Here is a 25,429-nt window from a genome sequence, read left to right as displayed (position 1 = left end):
ATTTGGAAAAGCCAAAATACAAATGGATGCTTGGAGGGCTTTTCTCATTTTCACACACTACTTACTGTTTGCTAAAAATACTTATCTACTTTACGTGTAACAACATGGCTCTGAGCAGAAAGCCACCAGCAGTACATCCTCCAAAGTTAAGGTGCCTTATCACCTACACTCTTTACGAGTATCTTAAAGACCTCTGAAATTATGTAAGAAGAGAGTACGAAGTAAGCACCCATTTAAATGATGTAATCAAAATAACAATTAAGCATTTTACAATAGAAAAAATTTTAGAAGTGTTGATAAACTAAAATCTGTATTAAAAGGTTAATAATAAAACTATTTTAAGAAATAGTTATTACCTATTGGAACAGTTTTAAGGAATGCATGGTCATATTTATAACACGGTCACGCCAACAGTGAATAACATCTAATGAGCACCTCAATTTTTGTTTTCCAAATTTTTTTTGGTGTTGTCTTTTTGTTTTTGTTCATTTTTTTGTCTGGTTTTTAAATTTTTATTTATGTTTTCTTATTTGTTTCTTATTTTTCTTTTTTATCTCTTTATCTTAATTTTTTTTTGCTTTTCAAGAACCCAATTTTCATCTTTGTGAAACTGCTTCATGATAGCATGACATTCCTGGCTTCCTGAGATTGAGAATATAATTATGTTGCAACTTTCCTCTACTAATCTAAACCTGCTCCCGTAAACAATGAACTAGCACCCAAAAACTCAACCTTCTCTCCTAGTCACTTTCAAAGAGTTGTCTCCCATACACATTCACAACCATTCTTTTGTTACTCACAGCCCACAATTCTAACTCTAGCTACTGCGTGCATACGTGTGGGCTGTGTGGGTGGGGCATGTAGGAATTCAGGCAGGTGCTCCTGGCCAGGGCGTTTGGGTGGTTTGAAAAAGGAAGGGGCTGAAGTGTAATAGTGCTTGTTAGTTGAATGCCCCAGCTGTTAACTCCCATAGGCTAATGGCTTCACTCTTTTAATGCCACAAATATCACCAGGCTGCAAAGAAAAGGTCAATGCCACTCCAAGGAGAAAGAATGTGCCTAGAAACTCCTTTAATCTCTTCACTTCTTTATTTCAATCTAAACTATCGAGAAGGCTGAGAAGGAGAGAGGTGAAAAGTTGTAGCTGCTGTAGCGACGGTGTCTCAAATGCCTCTCTAAAATCCACCCAGGTTTCTGCGTCTTTGGGGAAGCTCCTGGAAAATATCAGACTAGAAAAAGTATTTTGCCAATCTCAGCTTTTCAATAAATTTGAGACCAGAGAAAATTTTTTTCATCAACATAGTATCTGCTGTACTGGTTTACAGAGAAATGTATTTTTACAGGAACAATAAAGCATTACTTTCCTAGACCACTGGTTGAATCCTACCCACATTAATCAATGAAACGAACTATTAAGGAATATGGCCTGAATTATACATATAGGTTAGAGAAAAGGCAGAGAGAAAACGGGAAAAGAAAAGAGAACAAAGAAAGAAAGAAAATAGAAATGCTTATAAGTGCCAATGAGACATACCTGGAGATTAAAAGCAAAGTAAAAGAAAAAAGGAATCAGACTGATTTGAATGGCCATCAGTGCTGTCAAAAACAAGAACAAAACAGTCCAAACGCAGGCCATTCTGTGGTTTTGACTTTGGGCATATCAGCTCAGCGACATTCCCTGGGAGATAGATACAATAAATCCACATATTCTAATGAATTGACTGGAGGCACCAAGGAAATAAAGCTCCTCTGAACTCAAAGAGAACCACTGCGTCTGGCTGGATGACACACAATTTCAACCACTAGGTGCCCAGAAAGACTTTAAACTGCCAAATTACTGTGCAGGTAAGAATTCTGCCACACAACATGCACCAAAGATGTTAAATTATCATTAGTACAACTTATGTTTCAGAAATACACCCAGAGAAGAAACCTTTACACATCTAACCTTCACTGCTAGGGAAGGACTGAGAATGTCAAATTATTGAGACAAGCAACCACCTGTCCCCACTCAAAGCAGTAAGAAACAGATGTGGAATCAGAAGCAAGATTCTCAGCCTAAAGAAATTTGGAAAGTACCAGTATGAGAAGAACTGAGCAAAATGTAGAATATGAAAAAGGTGAGGTATTCTAAAAGATACTATAATTGAGGGGCAAAAATAAAATCTGTTTGACAGAGAACACATCCTGTTCTACAAAGTTTGGAATTCTGTGTCAAAAACAAATTAACTAGAAATAGCTCAATTTGTATGTGATGCATCTTGCCATCTATAAAATAAAAGCTAAAGTCAAGTTTAAAAAGCAAAATGAATTAATGCTATCAAATGAAAGAAAATGAACAAAAGGATCACATGTGAATAAATCTGGGGAGAAATAAACAAAAAATGGCTAATAGAGAAGGTTTAAATATAATGATAACCAAAAGCATACTCTGAAATTAGGGGGAAAAAAAAGCAAGTAAGTAGGTTTGTGTTACAGTAAAAAAGGAGATGCAACATCTGGAAATTTGGAATAAATGTAAGTCAGCAGGTCTGAGAGACATGCATCTTGTTATTAAGGGAAATGGCTTTAAAAACAAAAAAAACTTACCAAAACCACTTACAATTATGTTTGAAAAATCATGAAGAACTGAGGAGGTACCAGAGGATTAGAAAAAAACAAATGGGGTAGCAATCTTCAAAAATGTAAGAAGTATGCTCCTGGTGATTACCGCCTGGCAAGTCTAACTCGAATCCCTAGTAAAATAACGGAACAAATATTAAAAGAAAAAAATCCATAAACATTTAGAGTCTAATGGGCTCATGAAGAACAGTAGGATAGAGACTGCTTTAATTATTTTAAAACATGCTTTAAAATTTTTACTTTTAGGACAAAATGACAAAAAAGGGGAATATAGCGAATATATTTAATGTCTTTGGATTTTAGAGCACTTGTGAAAATTTCATCAAACTTTTATTCTTAATTATATTTCCAATCAGGGCTTAGTGTCATGATATAATGAATAAAATACACCAATAAAAACTGAAAACAGTTGAAAGGTGTAACTAGAGGATAAGATAAATAGCAGTGAATCAAGTTAGGAAGTGATTTCAGGAATGGGTACTGATTAAGCATTATTTAGAATCTTCATTACTGTCTGGGAGGATGAATAACTAAATTAACTAATTAGTTAATTTGCATTTGTGGATGTAAGCAAATGTGAAAAAACATGACTACAGATAAATGAATATCAAAATAACAGCACATACTGACAACAGAACAAGGAAAATCAAAATAGGACTCAAAGTGTGAAAGGGACTAAATCTTCTGGGGATAAACTATGGCTCCAGAACCATCCCTAATATTTACCTAGGTTTTATCATTTCTTTCTCACCACATACGTATTATTATCCTCATGTGACAGATGTGGGAAGTGGCCTAAGAGACGTAAGGGAACTTGACCAAGGTGTGACAGCTGGTTACTGCAAGAGCTCAGATTTGAACCCAGGTCTATTGACTTTAAAGTCCAAGTTCTTCCCACAAAACCATGCCACTAGCCTTGGAACACTAAAAAGTAATTGCTGGTGAGTGAAAAATTTAAACCATAGGCATTCAAGGGAAGGGAGAAATGTAGAAAGAGATAATGGATTAAAAAGGAAGACTCAGAGAACAGGTAAAAAATTGTGACTTCACAATCCGACAACAACAGAAAAAGAAAATCTGACATAGTCTAAATGGCCAGAGCAGAGAATTTCTTCTCTTTTTTCACTTAGCTCTGACGAAACAACTGTGGAGTCGAAAGTGCTTCATTAACAGAAAGACAGTGACAAAGAGAACATTGCGAAGAACAATAGAAAAATTCAACATGTATGAAGTTGCCTGAACAAAGCCAGAAAGGCTCTGTGTCACGTTAGCAGTGTGCAAATACCTGACTACTAGAGACAGTCTTGCTCGTCCACAGGCTATCGCAACTTACGGCACTTCAAGCAGTGGGGCCGGAAGTAACAGAATTAAAATGGGTAAAGGGACACTGAGATTAGAATTACGTATCAGACACTTCTTTGGAGTCAAATTTAGCAGGCTATGAAATAGTTCTTTTAATATTCTCCTTAAGTAGATTAGTTCAAGAGATATTTATAATGTAAGCTCTTTGAAGTTAACGGCCTTTTTTTTGTTTTTTCTGTCATGGAGAGCAGCTAGCATACTTAGGTACTCGCTAAATATAAAACACTACTATTACAGAGTTTTTAATTCTACAAAATAAACACCAAAATTTGATTACAGAACCACATTAACCAGTTACCAAATACTAGACAACTAGACAAGTCTTTTTTTCATTTCTTGGATTCTTTTAAACCACGTAAATCACTTTATCAAAAACAGTAGCTAAGGGGGCCAGCACTTTGGCGTAGTGGTTAAATTCGGCACCCTGTGCTTCAGCAGCCTGGGTTCACAGGTTCAGATCCTGGATGCGGATCTATGCCACTCATCAGCCATGCTGTGGTGGCGACACACATATAAGGTGGAGGAAGACTGGCATAGATGTTAGCTCAGGGCTAATCTTCCTCAAGAAGAAAAAAAAAAAACACTAGTTAAGAAAGTTACAATTCAAGCTTCTAAGCTTACCAGAAACTATCAGACAGCACAAATGCCAAAATAAATATAGAGCTTTTTGTTAAAGAACTAATAGTTGCAAGTGACACACTTACATAAGAGAACATCTACATCCCTCATATCAAAGCATCAAATAGCAGGAGCAGTACCCTCACACGCATAGAAGAAAGCAACAGTTAATCTCAAGTACTGCTAACAAGAACAGTAAGAGGGCAAACGCTGATCATTAAGAGATGGACATAAAATACTTTGTCTTTATTTCAAAGGTAGCATTCCCGTGGAATTTCTAAGATTCATAAAACTGCAAATCACTACGTAAGAAACATCATCTAAGAAACTCAAATATAGCCAATACCTAATGCAAAAACATTTCCCCTATTAAACTACTGACAATACTATGTTTCATAAGACGTCTGAACAAAAGAAAGGTTAGTTGTGAACTATATTTCCTTTCTGGAATATTTTGGTCAAAGTGATAGATATGCCTCTCAGCCTTGCTCATCATTTAAATTCAACTGCCTCCAACACAGCATAAGCACTATCAGGAAAAAGGATTCATAAATTCCTGAAATCTCTACTCTTTATTCTGTATCTGAAAAGACCTCTGTGTGTATCCATTACCACATATTCTATGTTATTAAACTGTTCAAAAAGCAGGTGCATGAAATATGTACCATGAAAGAGTGAAGCTAAAAGGCTTTCCATCTGGAATGGAAGTAAAAATTTGAATGAAGTCTCCAAATGATCCAGAACTTACCTGTTTGGTGTCTGATGATTGAAACTGTGCAGATACTGGACGCTATAAAAGACAGAAAAATGGAATAAAGCCTTATCTTCTCCTAACATACCTGTATTTTCCAACTCCTACATTTATAATATAAAAAAGGAAAAAATGACCTCCAAGCAGAGACCAAAAGCAAGAGCCCTACCCTTTGTGCTTGGCAGAATAGAGCATTTATTATTTTTCACACTGCTTTCTCCTATGGTGTTTCTATTCCAGTCTCATCCTCTCACCACTGAGAGCACAATCCCCGTGTCACGGTCTGAGGATCCTGAAGTTACTACTCCACCTGATAAATTTCACACAGCACACATAACTCATCTACAGTTTCTTTAGCCTTTAAGTGAGTGTCCTGTAGGTGACTTATGGATGAAGTCATGCTGTTACCTACAAGTTAGCAAAACAAACAGTGAATAGACTCTCTACTTGCAGAGTCACCAATAAAAGCTGACAGGCAAATAAGAAAAGGGATCAATTCACCCAAGATTGACATCCAGCTACCCCTGGGGTGAAACTTGGCAGAAACTCTGTTCAAGCTGCACAGAAACATTCAGAATCCTTTATACGCAATCCTGTGGCTCTTACCACAGATATTGTAGGAGACAATTTGCAAAGGAATGTGATTGCCTAAATCCAGTTTCCCTAGTACACTTTGGTTAATCCTCTACTTTTCGTATTAAAAATTAAAGAAAACTCTTTGATCTGTGATGATGTACTGATTAAGCACAACTTTGCTGCCTGGTTTTACTTCTAATCCAAGAGAATACCCTTTAAAATATCATACACCATTTTCCACATCATAACACTAATACTAATAGGGAATAATTTTAGAGCAAGAGGTCACAGATAGCTAGCCCGAAGACTAAATCCAGCTCAAAGACATGTTATGTCTGCATAGTATTTTTTTTCATTGAACTAGTTGCCAATATTTTAAAATAAGATTTCTGATTTCTCTTGACAGTCAGAAGATCTGACAACACTTGGCTCATACTCACACATGGCAGTGATCAGCTAGGGCACATTAGTAAAACAGATGCCCCTTTTTACATAAGGCATGCACTCTCCAGTTTACCTGTCACATCATTCTTAGCTGTATTATACCTGGCCCGATTTACTTATCTACATAGTCCACCTGCAGCCCCTACAGGCATCTGAGTTTGCAAACCTTGTTCCAATGAAAATTTATCTGAATATATAATAGTATATGAGCTTGGCAAACAGAAATAGCACGGCTCTAAATGAGACCAGCAAGCAAAAGGAAGAAGAGGAGGAAGGCAAGTGGGAGGAGAAAAGGGAGGAGTGGAGGGCTAAAGTAGAGGTCAGGGAGGAATGAAAGGGGGGAGAGGGGAAAGGGAGGGAGGAGGGAGGGGGAAGAAGCTGTTTCTGCCTTCAAAGAGCTTGTACTCTAGCAGGGGAGTACTGGACAATTCAAAAGCAACAAATCAATGAATGCAAAACAATGCAATAGAGAACAAGTAAACGATGTTGAAATGAAAAGTAAAGGTCATGACACAGGGGATGGATTTAATCAGAATGATCTCCCAACTTCTGAGCAGGCAAGGCAATCAATCCATATGGGAAGAGAGGAGGAAGGTGGACCTTTTAGGTAAGAAAAAATGTTAAAGGCAAAGAAACAGAAGTGGACACTAGCCAGGTCTGGGCAGGCAGGGACCGATTAGAAGATGGAATGAGTAGACAGAATGACTAGCTAGTTGGTTTAACTGGAACAAAAACACCGAATACACAAAGACGGGAGTAATGCTTGATCAAACGACGTTTCAGACATGCATACATTTCTGTAGGCATTTATCTCATTTAACTTCAATCAACACCTCATCATCACTGAGGGGTCTTTTGAAGAGAAGATATTACTCCAATCGAGCATCTTCGTTATGAAGCTAGTCTGAAGATCAAAAAGAACGTAGCAGAGTCATGACTAAGAATTTGTAGGCTCCCTCTCTATGCCCTGTTTATGGGTGTATCAATTTGAGAAAAAAAGAGGATGATTTTTAAAAAGAGAAAGAAAAAAAGAAATATAATGAAAAAAGAAGGACAAGAAAAAAGCAGAGAGTAAGTTTGTGTGAAAGCCCTGAAAGCATAAGCTATCAGCCACAGCTGAATGCCACTGCCTGCTGTCTAGAATGATCCCCAAAGGCTGTCCTGAGTGCCCTCCTACCCACAGCGCTTCAGCTCACTCATTTACATCAGTGGCCACTTTCCAATAAGCCTCCTTTGGGCTCCCCGCTGCTCAATTTGCTTACCTGAGGTTTCTGGAAAGGGTTTCGCCTGGAAGACTCAAAGGTGGGATAAAGTGGCCGGGTTGATGCCCGCTGGGCAGGATCTTGGCACACAAATCCTGAATGGGGAATGGGAAACATTAAAACCTGCGATTTTCTAAGAAATTAGCAGGTTTAGCTGCGTCTTTTCTTTAGAAGTACAAACTTAGTTTCATCGTCATAATATTACAGAGATCTATCCTCAAGAGGATTGGGTATAACTCTCCCATACACAGTCTGCTTGAATGTGATTCGGATGGAAAAACAGATGTAGATTTTTGACGAACTTCAGGGAAAAGGTGCAAACCACCATTTAAAAACATACAGTTGTTAACAAAAACAAATTATTTTAAAGTGGCTTCCTGGATGGTGATTGGAAAATAATGTTGTTTTTCCAAGAGAATCCAGAAGCAAGTGAGGAGTCTTGTCCTGTGAAGGATCCACTTCTGCAACTACTGAAGATGGTCTACTGGCAGCTTCAAAACGGGCTTTGTAGGTTGTCTACGGCTTAGGAAACCGGGCTGGGCTAATTCCACTTCCCAAAGGAAGCAGATTCCCATCCACGGAGCTAAGTTTTACAGCACTTCAAATCCATTTTAGTAACTCTTTTTACAGTACTTAAGGAAACAACAGCAACAAACCCACAACATACCCACCTGACTGCCCATCTCCATTTCAAAGTTTTGGCTTATCTACTCAGAAAGGGCTTTCTTCCTTGGGCTGCTTCAGTCGTAACTAATGCAGAAGGGCTCATGTTGACACCGGCAGAGGCTGTCTGCAGAAATGCAGCCAGTCTCCTTTGTAACAAAGCGTCTTCAGTGGGTTTTCACTATCCTAGCTCAGAGAAAAATATACTTTCTCTAGATCTTTGCTTAATTCTCTTTCTCAGCTCATAATTCCTATGCCCCAGGAATTAGGTCTCAGCCCTAGTTGTGGTTCAGCCTCAGGACAGGATGGAGCCAGGAGGAGTAGAAACATATAAACACTTCCCTGAAAATATAATTTTTTAGTACAAAACATTCAGCATGGCTTAGGAACTGCCAGTTGGCAACACCTATAGAGCCTGACAAAATGGATGCTCTGGTTAACTTTTATGTGAGTTTTCAGAAAACACTACTACTCACCTACAACAGTGAACATATCTGAAATCATACTGGCTTTAATCTTCAGGTCCAGAGGCGCATCACTAACAGAACAGAGAAAGAAGAGAGCAGTCTATAACTTTAGAGGTTAACAGCACGGCTGTCCTTAATGGGCCCCAATACAGCAAAGCTTCCAAATGTCAGTGAGAGGCAACACATAAAGCACATCAAATCCATGGAAAAGGAAAAAGAAATCTGGGCAAAAATGCTAGAAATAAAACCCTGGTGTTAAACTCATCCTCTGCAGGGCAGGCCGAGCACCAAGGCGTTGATTCCCTGACATGCAATCTTTCTATTCCAGAAGGTCTTGTGCAATTCAAATTTTGCACAAGAATACTGCTTCATTATCACTGCGGATTTTAGAGGTTCAAACATTTAATACGCTCTTTTATGCCCGTGCCCATCATCCAAATTAGTTTTTACTGCTGCAATACTCAAATCACATTCACATGCAAGAAAAGAAACTTTGGCCACCTATTACTTTTTTTTTAAACCTTCATTTTCTGTTCTAAATCAATCTTCTGAAGCTTGCAGGCTTGCAAATGAGGACAAAAAATACAGGTTATACCAAAATACCACCAGTTGATGCAGCAGAACACACACAGAAACAGAAACAAGACGGACGGAAAGCTGGAGGCCTCTCTGGGGCAGTAACTGCCATGCTGGCCTTGGCGTTGAGGTGTTCCTCCATGAACCAGGGCACTCCGGCTGCTAGACCTGACACATCACTCTGGGGATCACTAACATTGTATGATATACCTTGCTGGGTAGTCTGCAAACAGCTGACTTAACAAAAGTGTAGCACAACATCTGAAGCATCTGTAATATCTAGCTCTACACTTTGCTATTGGGGTTAAGCCAAACTCTCACCCCACAAAAGCAGTCAATCTGTCTTTCTTTGATTATTTGGCATTTTGCCAACATTTCTCATCCTTAAAAATGCAGCAGCTGTGTGGTCTCTGGCATAAATCTCTAGGGTCTCTAGCTGTTTACAGAAGCATATAGCTAATAGAAACTCTGGCTGTAGCTGCAGATACAAGCAGAATCTTCTCTGCTATTGAAAAATATGTTTCTTTCCTTCTTCTAAACAATAGATAGGTTAAAAAAATTTTTTTTAAAGACTGTTTGAAGTTTTTGGACTTTAATCTTGGATGGATACCAGGACATGGATAGGGCAAAAGGACCAGATATGATCTACACTACCCTGGGCCCAGCTCTAGACACCTTTACAGTATATGTGGATTTGAGTCTGCATAAACCTTTGGTAATAAAGGAAATATAATACCTCATGTATTTCTTTAGCCTTAGCAGAACACCGACAAAGTTTTAAAAAAGAAAGAGAGAAATGGGGATAAAAATAAATGCAAGCATCATCCCTTAGAAGCCCAACAAGACAGTAAACACAGATTGCAAACTGACTAGTAAGATAGGGATTCACGGTTGCATGGACTTTGACAACATACCACATATCCCCCAAATTTAGAAATTCTAGTCATCTCTATCTAATAACTAGGGGAAAAGATCTCCTAGTGCCAAGAGAAATGACCAAAAAAAAGTGTTTTAGTGCTACTCATTGAAGGTTTGTCCTTTCTAGTTGATGGAAGAGACTACTCACCAGGCCAAAGAAGGAGAGAGATTCACCTCCAACAACCATGGCTTCAGAGAAGAATCTATGAGCACATCAAAGCCATAGAGTTCTAGAAATACAACATAACACAATACACAAGATCATTTTCCATGTCACAACTGAACAAAGATCTGGAAGATTCAACCCAATCAATTCCCATCAGAGGCCTAGAAACTTGCTGAGTATAAGTAATAAGTGGAAGCAGAAGCAAAGAATCTTTCAAGTTCAAGAGAAATTAATCAAGCTCTAGAGATAATAAGAAAACAACACTATAATATTCCACTGTTTTTTTGGTTTTATTCTTGGTGGGGTTTTTTTTGGTGAAGATGATTAGCTCTGTGCTAACATCTGTTGCCAATCTTCTTTTTTTTTTTCCTCCCCAAAGTTCCAGTACATAGTTGTATATCCTAGTTCTAAGTCCTTCTAGTTCTTCTATGTGAACCACTGACACAGCATGGCTCGATGAGCAGTGTGTAGGTCCGTGCTCAGAATCCAAACCCATAAATCTGGGTGCCAAAGCAGAGCACGCAAACCCAAACATTACGCCAGCAGGCTGGCCCCTCTACTGTTTTTTTTAATCATCCACTCTACTGTCGTTCCTGAGTTCTAAACAGAAAGTGAACTGATTCTAGGAGAGTCAACAAGCATGATTCTGCTGTGCTTATAGGTTAAAAAATGTTGGGACAGGAATGCAACAAGTAGAGCCAGTATCAGCGCTGCTTTGGGCTTGTTCTGGATTGTATTCCCCCACCACTTACCCGCCATACTCTGAAAATAGAAAATTCTACTTAAGGCATCTCTCTAGGATGCTTCCATCACATTTTCTTAAACCAAGATCTTGCTTTTGCAACCTAGATCAAGACGACACCTAAGTATAAAATGTATTTATTTTTTCCCCTCTTCTATGGTTTCAATTTCCCTTTGAAGACAGAAAATAAAATACACTGGCCCAACATAGAGAAGATACAGACAAAAGAGAAAGGAGGGAGCTAGTGGCAGGAGAGCCGGACTGTGACAAGCCATCTTGCACTACTATTATTATTTAAAGGAGGGAGCTGGAGATCAAATTCCCATGGCTTCTGGATTCTATGCTGATTCTCTTACCCTAACTCCCCAACTATTGCAAAGAGCAAAGCAAGAACTACGAGTAGGCTTTTCTCTCAGATGCAGGGATGAAAAGCTCCCTTTGGAACCTCAGCTGGCAATCTTTACTCTCATTATTATTAATGAGACCCTCTCTACAGAAAGCATAGTACATAGTCCTCCATCGTATATTTATATCAAACATGTCGGATTTTCAGAAGTCCCACTCACTCCCAAACATCCCACTCTGTGCCCCTTAAATAAACTCTTTACACCTTCTTTCCAAGAGAAAAGACTAGCTTCCCTACAGTTCGACCAGAGGTCACAGGCCACAGCTCACACCCACAGAACACAACCAGGTATTTTCTAGAAATTCACTTTGAAATAAATTTCTTTACCTCAAAAAAGATTTTCCCATTTATCAAACCTCTCAAAAACTAGGGAAAAAGTGTAGGCTCCAAAAATATAGTGCCAAAGACTCTTTTCCAGAACACAGGAAGTCTGATGTAGTACCAAGAATCCTAGAACGGGAATCTAGAAACCTGGATCTTTGCCATGAATCTACCACTTATTCACTGTGGAAGCTGGGAAATCATTTCTCTCTCTGACATTTCTTTAGCATCCTTTGGTTTCCTTTATCCTCTCTGGTAATCACCATTGTCAATATCTGTATGTTTAGTAAACCTATATCCAGAACTCCTATTTATGTACTATGGATTCATATTTGAATTCTCTCTAGGGAGAAGTTTCTAAGAATGACTTAGCTTCCATAGTACTTACCTAAGATTCCATTTAATTTGCAAAAATAATCACAAACTATAAGAGTCTGAGATGGGATTCACCTTCATGTAACTACACAAAAATTAAAATATTATCTATACTTTAAAACATAAAGAAAAGAAAGCTCCTTCACTTATCTTCTTTTGGCAACAAATTCATAGCTTTTATGCCAAACATCCTTCTGAATATTTTACCTAATCTTCAGTCACGCCATAGAATATTTAGTTTTAATCTGAGAAAAATCTTTTGTAATATAGCACTAAATAAAGCATTTAAAAGAAAAAGCTAATTGCAAAATTTACAAGTCCATGTTAATATTACAGAAGCAAGAGAGAACATAAGGTGAGTTTGATTCAAGAAAAATAACATTCTCTTCAGTTTTTAAAAGCTGAAGCACGGGATTCAACTGTTTCATAAAGCGGTAATATTATCAACAATAATAGTATGAGGAACAGAGTGAAAATAATAACTGATGTACATATCAATCAGGCGTGCAGAATCAGCCACAAATGAAGACAACTGACATCAGCACATCAATCAAGGAGACCCATTATTTAAACACCTCACATTAAGAAGCCAACACATTTACTTAAGAGTTTCTCAAATTTAGAAGCTAATTCTAAGAATCTCAGTTGAAAGGCTGAGAACCAACCTTCTGGGAATCAAGGAGAAAAAAATGATCCTAAGACAGGAAACACCCTTTACAGTGCCAACTTAATTTTTACCCAGGTAAACAAAACTAAACTATCTCAAAATCAGCTTTGAATCTAACTACATCTGCACAGGCACCAGGCTTGGATCTACTATCATCTAGGAGTGGGAGAAGAAACAGACTGGTGTGTGATGGCACCATGACACAGTACAAAGCCTAGCTCTGGGGGTGGAAATGGGGGAGGGGAACGGGGTGAAAAGACAGCATTCGTGTCAGGGTTATCTCTTAAAATAATCAACTCAGCTTTAGAAAATTAATTTGGGTCCTTGGCAGGCTTCTAGAGGCCTTACAATGACCCTTTTAACTTATGGCTGGTCTTTTCTGTGGACATTAAAGGCTTTAAAATGTAAGGAGTAGGTTGGACTGAGAATATTAAACCTCCTCCCCTTGTAATGTTGTGTGTTTTAGCAGTAGTGCCCAGAATTTCAAAACTGAGTATCCAGGATGAGAGCTACTATGTTCCTGTCATTAAGGGTGCAGGCAAGCTAGGCTTTTCCAGTTCTGAGAGCTACTTTCTTTGCTCCTCTGTGCTGTCTTCATAGCAACAGAAGCGCTAGTATTTTTTAAGGACTGTGGATACCCCCTTATTCAACAACAGTTCCTCAGGAAACTTTTCCTTGGTGAGAAGTATTTCCTTCAGCCCCCAGCCAAATCAAAACAAATGAAAATTACACCAGTGAGTGGTAAGAAAAAGCTTGACTCCACCTCCTACTTTACACTAGTGCCCTCATCTCCCTATTTCGTTAATGCAGCTTCTTGAAGAAGCAAGCTACTCTTTGCTATCTTAACTTTCTTAATGCTTATTTGCTCCCCACCCCATAAGAATTTGCTTCTGCTCCCACTCTCTCATAACTAACTGTTCTTACTCTGATCACCAAAGACTACCTTACTGCCAAGCCCAAGCATCTGAAACTTGACCACCCCTTACTTATTGGAACTTTTCCTCCCTTGGGTTCCAGGACACTGCTCTCTTCTGATTCTCCTCCTTCCTCTCCTTTCATTCCTTCTCTTCTGCCCAGCTATTCACTGGTAGGTTTGCTCAGGGTAACATCCTCAAGTCTCTCTCCTTCTCAATTCTATTTCTCTTCATGTATTCTCATGGCTGTAATTAATATTATGATAATGACATTCATATCTGTATCTTTAGTCAAGTGTCTCCTGGACACGAAATCCATAATTCCAACTGCCTTCTAGACAATTTCACTAGAACATCCCACGGGTACTCAACACTCAACAAAACATAACTCGTTACCTTTTCCCGAAACCTGTTTGGCTTCCCCACTATTCTTCATCTTGGAAAATGATAACCCCATCCACCAGTCTCCAAAGCTAGAAACACTATCTTTACCACCTCCCAAATCCAACACATTACCAGATCTTTCTCTCTTTGTTTCTCTTTAATCTGGCCTAACTTCTACATTCCTTTCTGAAGCATAATTTACATATAATGCAATGGACAGACCTTAAGTGTACAATTTGATAAGTTTTGATAATTGAATACATCCATGAAACCCATACTCATATCAACCCACACAGAACATTTCCATCAACCCAGAAATACCCCTCATATCCCTTCCTGGTAACTACCCTGCTCCCCACATCACACCCCCAGACAACCACTATCCTTCTTACTTTCACCATAGATTAGTTTTGCCTATTCTAGAATTCCATATAAATGGAAACATACAGTATATAGTCTTTGAGTATGGCTTCTTTCATTTAGCGTGGTTTTGAGGTTCGTCCATCTATCATTGTTTCTTGTTTTAAGAAAATTTTTGTTGTTAGTGCCATCGAGTCGATTCCAACTCCTAGCGACCCTGTGTACAGCAAAGTGGAACCCTGTCCAGTCTTTCTGCACCATCCTCTCACCTCCCAGTGCTCTATCAGACAATGCTCCATTGCTATTCGCAGGGTTTTCATGGCCATTTTTTCAGAAGTGGGTGGCCAGGTCCTTCTTCCTAGTCTGTCTAGTCTGGAAGCTCTGCTGAAACCTGTCCACCATGGGTGACCCTGCTGGTATTTGAAATACCGATGGCATAGCTTTCAGCATCACAGCAACACACAGCCACCACAGTATGACAACTGACAGGTGGGTGGTGTGGTTCTCTGACCCAGGAAATGAACCCAGACCACGGCAGAGAGTGCACTGAATCTTAACCACTAGACCACCAGGGCTGACTCTAAAACAGGTTTATTGAGGTTTAATTTATACACAATAAAATTCATCCATTTAAATTGTATAGTTTGATGAGTTTTGACAAATGTATATAGTTTAACCATCACCACAATCAAGATACAAAACAGTTCTATTGTAAACATTCCCTTGTGACCCTTTGCAGTCAATCCTCACTCCCCATCCACTAGCAACCACTGATCTGATTTCTGCCTTTTCCAGAAAGTCAAATAAATGGAATCATACAGCATGTGGCCTTTTGAGCGTGGCTTCTTTCCCTTAGCATTGTACTTTTGAGATTTATCTATGTTATTCCATGTAATCCTTCCTTTTATTGCTAAGCTGTGTTCCAGTTTATGGACATACCACAACTCATTTATCCATTCAACAGTTGATGCACATTGGGTTGTTTCCAATTTTTGGCTATAATGAATAAACATACTATAAACATTCATGTATGGGTTTTTGTGTAAACATATGGCTCCACTTCTCTTGGGTAAATACCTACAGGTGGGATTGCTGGGTCACAGGTAAGTGTATATTATCACTGCGTACCTCTTACCTCCCAAATCATTTCCTTAGCACTAGTCTCTCTCTACTGGAGTCCTTTCTCCTCATGGCCATGAGGATTACTGTTCTATAACATAAATCTAATAGCTGGATATAGACAGGCAGTGAATTAGCCCAACAATAGACACTGATGTCAGGTTGGTTCCTGGAGGATTTTAAATTAGTCACTTCTAGTAATGTTGTATAGTATTCCCCTTGTTGTAATTCTGGTGTGGCAAGCTTTGGGTCAAATCTTGATAAAAGTTAAAGGAAAAAATAATAATCCTATTGCTCCCCTTCTCAAAAAACTCTAGTGGCTGTCTATTGTTTTAGGATGAATTTAAATGTGTCAGTCCTTTACAGTCAGGTCCCAGTCTCCTTTCACCTTACCTCCTGCAACCTTATACTATGCAGGCTACACCTACTCACATTGAACTTTCCATTTCAAAAAATGCCACATGCTGTCATGACACTGTATTTTGCATGTCATACTCCCTCTGCTAGGAATGGCTTTCCCTGGCTCCCCTAGGCACAGCTGCATAACTCTTGTGTATTCCCAGAGCACTTAGTCACTCCACTACTTGTACTGTCATTTATCATCTCATGTCTGCTCCCCACCACCACTTGACGGCAGGTGCTATGTCTCATTCATTATTGTAGACCAAGCAGCCTACACTATAAAAAGCACATAGGAAGCAATCAAGAAATACTGAAAGAAGAAGAAAAACAGAGGAAAAAAAAAGAAGGAAAAAAACTTTAAGTGAAAAACACTGTACAATTTTTGAGAAAGACAAAATAATTTGCAGCTACTTTCCCAAAATAACCCTGATCACAAGACTTGAAAAATTCATAATAAAGGCACCAATCGTAAAGAAAATAAAAGAAATCTTTGTTAAGATTTTTATATATTAAGACATATTAAGGAAAAACTTGATAGAAGATGGTCTAGGAAGAGAGAGGAAAAAAGATTTGCTAGAGAAAATAATAATGCATCCAAGGCCTAAGAGATTACTAAACTTGTCACACCACTGATTTTGAAATCAATCCACTAACCTTCCCCAGAAATAAAGCCCCAGCTGAAGCTGTAATCCCTGAGGCAGTGGAAAGTGCTGACACTAGCCAGTACTCACTGTCATTCAATGCTATTGTATAAAGGAAATTCTTTTCACCCTGGCTTTGGATTTGAGTTGAAAACCTAAGGAGGAAGTCTATATCTGTGGTCCAGAAGGAGAATTTAGAAAAAAGCAGATCAAGATCCCTCAGGAAAATGAACTAAATAAAAGAAAAAGCTCAGAGCCAATTTGTTAACTAGTCCAATAAATCAACCGGTATCTGGCTACCACATGTAAAGGTAGATCTGAAAGGAGCATCTAGGACTGGGTACCGTTGATTAGAGCAGAAAGAGTTCTCTTTTTCAGGCCTGATCTGCTAGAAAGGATGATATCATTTTTCCTGAGATCCAGTTACAGGAGAGCAGAAGGAGAATCCAGGATATGGGGTATGCCAAAAGTGGCTGGACAGATCAGAACCTGTCTTTATGTGGGTGGAAAAAGAGCCAGAGAGACCTGGCTCTCAACTTGGCTTTGCCATTTATTAACTGCATGACCTAGGACAAATTATTTAACCTCTCTGAATCTTTTTTCCTTGTCTATAAAACATGAGTAATAAATACCAACAAAACTGTTAAGAGGACTAAAGGAAATAACCAATGAAGAGTTTGATAAACAGTAGGTACTTTCTACTAAATCCCTTCTAAAATAAACTTCCCTTCCCATCTAAACCAGAGCATGGGATAAACCAGAAAAGGAGACTATCTCAAAAGGTGAATTGTTTGATGACTTTCATTATTTTTTTGTTGGTCAAGTAGTTTACATTATTAGAGAATGTATGCTGCCCGCTTTCATTCCTTCAAAAATATTTTTGGACATCCTCCCTTTAAGAATGTCAGCTTAGGTGCTGGCCCTATGGCCGAGTGGTTAAGTTCACACACTCCACTTCCGGGGCCCAGGGTTTTGCCAGTTTGGATACTGGGCGCGGACCTAGCACCACTCATCAAGCCATGCTGAGGTGGTGTCCCACATAGTAGAACCAGAAGGACCTACAACTAGAATATACAACTATGTACTGGGGGGTTTTGGGGAGAAGAAGGGAAAAATAAACAACAACGGATGCTGGCTCAGGGCCAATCTTAAAAAAAAAAAAAAAAAAGACTGACAGCCTATCCTGTGAAATGGTCTAAAGCAGTATCAGTAAAAGGCCAAACCAGCATACATTCAACAAAGAAAGGTGTACTGAGCATGGTTTGTCCTGAGCAAAGATGTCATTGGTCTCTGATCCAAACAATGCCAGCTTCATCAATTTTACAAGGCGCATGACAGCTGATTCATATGATCCCAGGCTGGAGAGGACCAGAGTCATAGCCTGTTACTTCAGCCATCCTCACACACACAGATAAAATCCCTGTCAGCAGCAGCATCTTTAAAGGACAACTAACATCCTGTTGTTTTTGGCTGTTTTTCTCCAACTGGTCAAAAAAGCTGTTCTCATAGCCAGTTACTGCACAGAGCCAATTTCCTAAGCATATTTAAAGGGTTGCTGTTTAAGCATATATTTCACATGATGCCACATTTTCACAATCTTGAAGGCAGTGACAATTAGACTGTCAAAAGTCTGTTTTACAAGGAGAGGCATCAAAAATTCTATAACTCGAGTCCCATGTTTAAGATGACTTGACTGCCAAGACCCATCTTCTGACCCTTTTCTCCATGCTCAGTCTCTTTCATCCGAGTTGTCTCACTCACTAGCTCTAGAACTTGGGGCAAAAGTTTTAATTTCTCAGGGTCTCCATTTCTTTATATGGATGAGGTATTCTCTGAAGTCCTTTCCAGATGTACAAATCTATGAAAAAGCATTAAACGGCTAAGTTTCAGATAGTTTGTGAAGGTTCCTAAGTCTACATTTAAATGTTAATAATACAATACAGGTATATGTTTACAGCATCCCTTGTAAAACTTAGTTTAAGAGGAACAAATTCTTATAATCTACACCTTGCACACAGCAGCAACTGAAAAAAGTTAAATGCATAAATAAACAAAAAATGGAAATATTGATGGTACCTGGAAACATAGTTGGACATTACAGGTGGTAGGGTGGGAAAAAATCATAGGACAGAAACACTTAAGACAGTAATGGAACACTCCTGGCAAAGATCCACAATGTGGCAGGGCAGAAACAACAACCAAAAGAATATAGTGAACCCCGTCACTGGACTACTGGCTTCCTCTAAAAGCACCAATGCTCTGTTCAAGCCAAATTCTTCTGGGAAGCTCACAATTCCTGTTTACTCTAAAACAAATGAAAAAGAAAAGAAAAGAAAAAACCCAGCTTATTCCGTGTAACTTAAACCCCAGGGGAGGTTAGGAATCGGTGGGAGGCAAAGAGATTCACACAAATATACACACGTATACAAAATCATATCTGAAGGGGGGAGGTTAATGAAGCACACAAAATCCCAGGGCTGACAGGAAGTGGAATTAGAACCACAAAAGCCAAGAAGACAGTCAACAACTTAAAAAACTCCAGATGCATGCAGTTTATTAAAACTGAACACAAGATGGGAGGGGGAAAGGAGACCCAAGGCTGATGAAACAGACTTAGGGGATGTTTCAGTGAGTCAGGGAAAGTCACTGCTTATTTCACATCAGAACTTCTATTGCCATTAAGTTCAAGAAATTCTTAAGCTCAGGTAATAAAACAAAATAGAGAAAGAAACATTCAGAAGACCTTGTGATGGTTTCTAGAACAAAGATTTTTACACTAAGAGCTACCAGAAGTTTACCTCATATAAGTGCCAAGTAGATGTGGAAAAGAAACTTTCATTTATTTTTTAAATCTAATAAGGTTTTTGAAGTTGGAGTTATATTCCCCGTGCCCACTCCTCAGTTTGCAATAATTCTAAAAGCTCTAGGGCCATAACAAACCAGATCCACTGGGAAGCCAACTGTCAGGTCATCAAAAGGCAATTAAAGTAAGTACCAATCATTCATTTAATATTTCCTGAAGATCCTCTAATAGCAAAAAAATGCTGCTGTGCATGGGAGCGGCAGAAACGAGGGAGACACTGTTGTGTCCTCAAGGAGCTTTTAGTCCAGTGGGGGAGACAGACACATAAATGGGTACGTGACCACATGCAGGTACCACTGCAGATATGAACAGAGGAGTACGGGGGGCGTGAAGGCTAAGTCTGCTGGAAGACTTACAAAAAACTTCACGGAAGAAGTGATAGCTGACTTCATCTTGAAAAGATGTCAGTAATCTGTTAGATACAGTAACAGGAGAAAGGTAGTTCAGACACAGGATAAAGCAGGTGCAAAGGAAAGGACCTGGGAGGTCCAGGGAGATGGTGAAAACTTTGGTTTGGCAGAAATAGGGTAAGAGGGGAATGGGAAACACAGTGACTAGTAAGAATTCAAAAAGATAAGCTCAGAGACTACTACGGAAGTATATGTGAAAACACAACATCACAATACGATAGGAAGAGAATATAACAGAACAAGTACAGAACAGCAGGAGGGAGGAAACACCAGAGGGCACTTCGTTAGGCAAGGATTCCTAGAAGAGGTAGTGGCAAGCGGAGTCTTAGAATATAAACAGGAGTATGCAAGGCAAACAGGAGGAGAGTTTTCTAGATGAACAGCAGAACTTATAAAGACACACAAAGGTATGGAGTGCTCAGCGGTACAGTTGGATCATAAGGTGTAAGAGGGGAAAGGGAACTCTAGAAAAGTCAGCTGGGTTCAGATCCTTAGAAGCCTTAAAGGCATATCAAGTTTCTATTTACTAAAATGCCTAAAGAGCCATTTAAGGGTTTTAGAAGACACAAACATATGTGCATTTAAAAAGGATATTACAACCTCTTCTTGTCCCATATAATTTTAGGTCCTGGTTTATCTACCATCTTCTATTCAGAGTCTCAACACTTCCCTGTTGAGTGCCCCTCAAGTACAGACTGTTAATGATAATCCATTAAGGAGATCAAGAATTATAATGTCTAATTATAAAACTAACAAAAAAATCTAATTTTCATTGAGTACAAGTTAAGGGCCAGACACCGTGCCAAGTGCTTTGCGTGCATCATCTCATTTGCTCTTCATGGTACTCTTAGGGAGCAGGTACCACCATTGCTGCCATTTTATAGTGGAGGACCCAGGATTAGAGAACCTTGCTAAAAATCAGAAAACTAGTAAGGGGCGCAAATAGGTTTCAAACCAAGTCTGTCAGGCTTTCAGGCCCATGTTCTTTACTTTCCTGTTCCCCTGCCTCTGAAGTAAGTCATGACACTTGTATCCTTACTACTGTGTTGAATTATCCCCCCATCAATGACCCTAGTAGGTTTTACTAGCATAGCATAACACCTGCTGAAAGCCTATGTGACTTCAGCGACACTCATACTGGCAACTGCTAAGGAGTTCTCATCTACACAGAAAGCAAACGTAGACAGGCACCCTTGGCACTACAGTCACAGCCGGTGGATCAGGAGGCAACAAGCTTCCTGCCAGTAGCTGTGAACTGTTTCTTACTCCTCTGTGCAATCAGAGAGTTAGGCGTGGGAGGGAAAAGGAGAGGAGAAGGAAAAGGAAGAGAAGAAAGAAGAAGAGGGGGATGGGGAGGAACCCACTAGAAAGAAGACTAAAACAAAAAGGAGGAGTCATCGGAAAATGGAAGAAAGCACACACTGGTACCAGCCAGAGCTTCTTGGAACAGTTCCCAGTCTGGCTGCCAAAGAGCTCTGGAATATATTTGTTAGAGCTGGATTCCTGTACAGCCCGTTGCAGACTTTCTCTGATTGCACTCTGACAAAGAGCCCCATGCTTTAGTTCCCATACCTCCTCCCCACACAGAAAGCTAGTCAGCCCTCGGGGGACCTCCAGCTAAGCTGACCACTGGCCTCTCAGTAGGATCTTCATATGCTATGTGAGCTTAGAAAGAAGTAAAAGTCACCACATCCCTCTTACGCCTGTAGAGTCATGAAGCCTGTCTACCCCAGGATCCCACCACAACTTCCCAAGGCCCTTTTCACAAAACATGTTAAGCTTCTTGAGTCTCCTTACCAAAACAACTGCTGCGATGAGGTACAAAGGTTTTACAGGCTGTAGCAATAGCTAGTTCAGCAGAGATTATGGTCTTAATGATCAGGTCTTCTACGTGGGCCATCAACGCTACCAAAAAAAAAAAGAAGAAAAAGAAGAAGGAAGAAACACTATAATGCATGGATTAGAAGGACTGGATTCCAAAACACAATACAATTATAAAAGCATGTGTGTGCATTCAAAAAAGTCTATATGGCAGTCTTGCGAATGGGTGCTCCAGGAGAAGGCAAACCTGTGAATAGGGCAACACAGTCTAGAATGTAGGTGGTGGGGGATGTACTCAAGTGGCCTCTCATGACAAAAGACATTAAATGGAAAAGGAGCTATACTTCCCTTCTCACTCTGCTCCTCTCACCCTTGCCTTTGCTGACTGAGATAGGTCTTTCGGCACACTGTCTCCCATTCTGCTCAAGACTTAGAAATAGTGTCCATTTTGATTCCAAGCCTTGTACTCAAATTTGACACTGCCAATTCTCCAATTCAGCAAAACAAATGAGAGAGATTAGCTTAGAAAAATTTGAACTCAGGACCAATATAGAGACAGACAATTTGTTACATAAAAAGCTGGTGGTATTTTAGTTAGCAGTTCAACATCCAAGAAGGTGAATTCACTAAAGATTAAAAGAAAAACCATGCCTTCCAAACCAGAAACAAGAAGATGGATTTCAGGGGTCATAGAAAACCTGTTCTCCATCTTGTAAAGGGCAGGAAAAATTAACACGAGGGACAATGATCCCACTAGACATCAACACTATTAGAATTAGAGAGAATGACTCCTGGTGACATATGGTAAAGTTATACAAAGAAGAAGAGAGGTCAAAGAGGAAAAAGGCCTGGTACTCACCAGTTGTATCTCTGCCTTCTTGTTTCAGATACCTCAGCATAGCACTCATGCTCCATTTGTTCCCATAATCCTCCACTTCTGGATCATCACAACTAAAACAAATTAGTGGATCAAGGTCACATATGCAACTAGGCCTGGCTGCAGAAACAAGATATTTTACAAACAGCCTTCTTGTCCTTTTGTCTTCAGAAAAACATTCCCTTTGCTGACTTCCACTTACCCATTTTTTCTTGGTCCTTTTTGTCATATATCCCTTTGTACTAGTTTTTTCCATTGAAATGAAAATGCATATAGCTTGCCTAATTGGGGAGGGGGGTGGCGAGCGAGGCCGAGGAGGGGTCATGGTGCTGGTGCATAGAGGAAAAGAAGGCAAATTCTTCCTTAACCAAACAATTATGCATCGTGAAAGAGTGAAAGAAATGCGTGAAAGAATATACACAAATTTAACAAGGATTATAAGACATTCATAGATTGAAATGTTTGGGGGGACAAACCTAGCCTTTGAGGTAAATGCCATATGAGCCCACAAAACAACCTCTGATGCCATTTTCTGACCAGAACTGAGTCTGAAAGGGCTAGTGAGCTAATCTAGTGTAGCATTTTAATGAGCCAACCCAGCACAGAACTGCTTTAGCATCTGAAGCAAGCTCTCTCCTCTCTGGTGGCAGATACAGCTCTTCTGGATACCTTTTGACTCATTACGGAAAGGAAAATGCACTAGAGCAACAATAAAAGTAATGAAGTACACCAGCACTACAGCAGGCAAGTGGCAAATGGGGCAGACCCTTACGACTGTTGGGAGGATCTTGCAATCTAGAACTTGCGTTTTACAGCTGCCCCCTACTCCTTACTACCATCTTACTACCCACCAGTTGCATCTTTGCTCATTTTTCCAAGGGAAGGATATGATATCTTCAACCAATTCCAAACACTGGTCACAGGACACTCAGTGAAATCTATATAGCTTTGGCAACTACGCCATCACTTCCAGATTCCTTTCTTTCTTTCTTTCCTTGGACCTTCTAGGCACCTATTTTTAGTCTGAGTAGAAAATAACTGTTTGGGTTTCTTTTTTATTTTTCCACTTTCTGGCAAAATTATCAGGATGAAAGAAAACAGAGCAGAAAGAATATTTCCACACAACTGGACTGGTACTTCCTTCCACTGAATCCTTTTCTGAGATGGCCTCATTTCTTTCTTTCTTTAATTTATTCCTAACTTTTATTCCCCCTGATCACGCAAGTATTTATTTTAGAAACATTTAAGAAATACATAAAAGCAGAGAAGAAAACAGAAATCAACCACCCATAATCCCATCCACTATAGTTAAGCACTGTTAACATTTTAGTATATACCCTCCTGGTTTTCTTTTTTCCCCCCTCAGCACAAACAGCTTAAGTTATCTTATATATTCAAAAAAAAAATTAAATTGCATGTAGAGTCTGGTAACCTGCTTTTTCCACCTGACAACGTACAGTGATGAACACTCTTGTCTCTGATCTTGTGTGCACATCCTTCGTTATTTCTTAAGGTTAAGTTCCTAGAAATGGAATTCCTGGGTCAAAGGGTACAAATCTTTTTAAAGTTTTTGGTACATTTTGCCAAGTGCTGAAATGACCTCATTTCTTGACTTCTAAAAAGTTCCATATGCCTAAGTAAAGTAAGGGAAGACAATGAGAAAGATGAAACCTGGGATGGCAGATTTTGTTTAAGAAAGGTGACACTGTAACTGGGCAAGCAACGGAGAAGCAGCAACAGACATGCCTCAAAACGACATTAAATGACCCTGACCATTCTCTATAAGTTACATGGGTAGAAACAAAGTTTTCCTCCAGTGCAACACATTGACTTTTCACTTCCACAACACCCACACCTGAGACTGACTTCTCCGGCTCTGGGTTCAGATGCAGCCAGTACCTGACATAGTCTCCACTCTTCTTATTCACACTGTAGTTTGTCAGGTGCATGAACTGGTTCCGAATGTTCTTGGCTCCTTGATCGTATCGCACAGTTGCAAATCTGAGAGAAAAGACACAGGTTAAATGCCAGGAACAGGGTTTCAAGGAAATACAGGCTAGAACTCAGGATTAATGAGATATTAATAAAGGGAGGGTGACATCACTAACAAATACTGAGTGTTTAATAAGTGCCAACCCCCATGCTAAGTATTTCCTACATTATATTGCATTTAATTCAATCCTTAAGCAATTCTCTGAAGTGGGTTATATTATATCTAATTTTTAAAATAGATATAAAAACTAAAATGTAACCTAGAAAGATTATGCAACTTGCCCCCAAATCACACTGACTCCAAAATCCATGTTCTTAACCACAAGATGTTGCTTCTCTTATATAGAACCTTAGATCGACAGAAAGGATGAAAAATGAAAATAGAGTTATTCACAACCTTGGCAATTCTGAACAGGACACTGTGGATGATGTGGCATTAGCTGGTCAAGAAATACCTACTGAGGGGCCGGCCTGGTGGCACAGCGGTTAAGTGCGCATGTTCCACTTTGGTGGCCCGGGGTTCGCCGCTTCGGATCTGGGGTGCAGACATGGCACTGCTTGGCAAGCCATGCTGTGGTAGGCGTCCCACATATAAAGTAGAGGAAGATGGGCACGGATGGTAGCTCAGGGCCAGTCTTCCTCAGTGGAAAAAAAAAAGAGGAGGATTGGCAGCAGATGTTAGCTCAGGGCTAATCTTCCAAAAATAAATAA

At 39.5% G+C, this 25,429-nt stretch overlaps 1 protein-coding gene across 50 annotated transcripts in view; it reads right to left on the bottom strand.

Moving 5' to 3' along the window:
- Window positions 1-25,429, bottom strand: part of TTLL5 (tubulin tyrosine ligase like 5) — a 280,660-nt gene that overhangs the window by 203,949 nt on the left and 51,282 nt on the right. For 25 of the 50 annotated variants that reach the window (XR_011532902.1, XR_011532901.1, XM_070593619.1 and 22 more), the window contains exons 10-16: window positions 24,626-24,727; window positions 22,709-22,800; window positions 21,826-21,933; window positions 10,407-10,488; window positions 8,774-8,835; window positions 7,635-7,729; window positions 5,350-5,391 (exon numbers count right to left, since the gene is read on the bottom strand). Coding sequence is in view for 48 of the 50 variants with exons in the window: in XM_070593619.1 (XP_070449720.1) it covers window positions 5,350-5,391; window positions 7,635-7,729; window positions 8,774-8,835; window positions 10,407-10,488; window positions 21,826-21,933; window positions 22,709-22,800; window positions 24,626-24,727 (583 nt within the window). In the remaining 2 variants the exon portion in view is untranslated. The remainder of the gene's footprint in view (window positions 1-5,349; window positions 5,392-7,634; window positions 7,730-8,773; window positions 8,836-10,406; window positions 10,489-21,825; window positions 21,934-22,708; window positions 22,801-24,625; window positions 24,728-25,429) is intronic. The other 25 variants (XM_070593608.1, XM_070593616.1, XM_070593629.1 and 22 more) reach the window with 1 other exon arrangement.

This window comes from Equus przewalskii, chromosome 25 (assembly GCF_037783145.1).
Source record: "Equus przewalskii isolate Varuska chromosome 25, EquPr2, whole genome shotgun sequence".
NCBI classification, from domain to species: Eukaryota; Metazoa; Chordata; class Mammalia; order Perissodactyla; family Equidae; genus Equus; species Equus przewalskii.
Note: the sequence above shows the minus strand (reverse complement) of the source record. Positions and strands in the feature narration are given on the sequence as shown.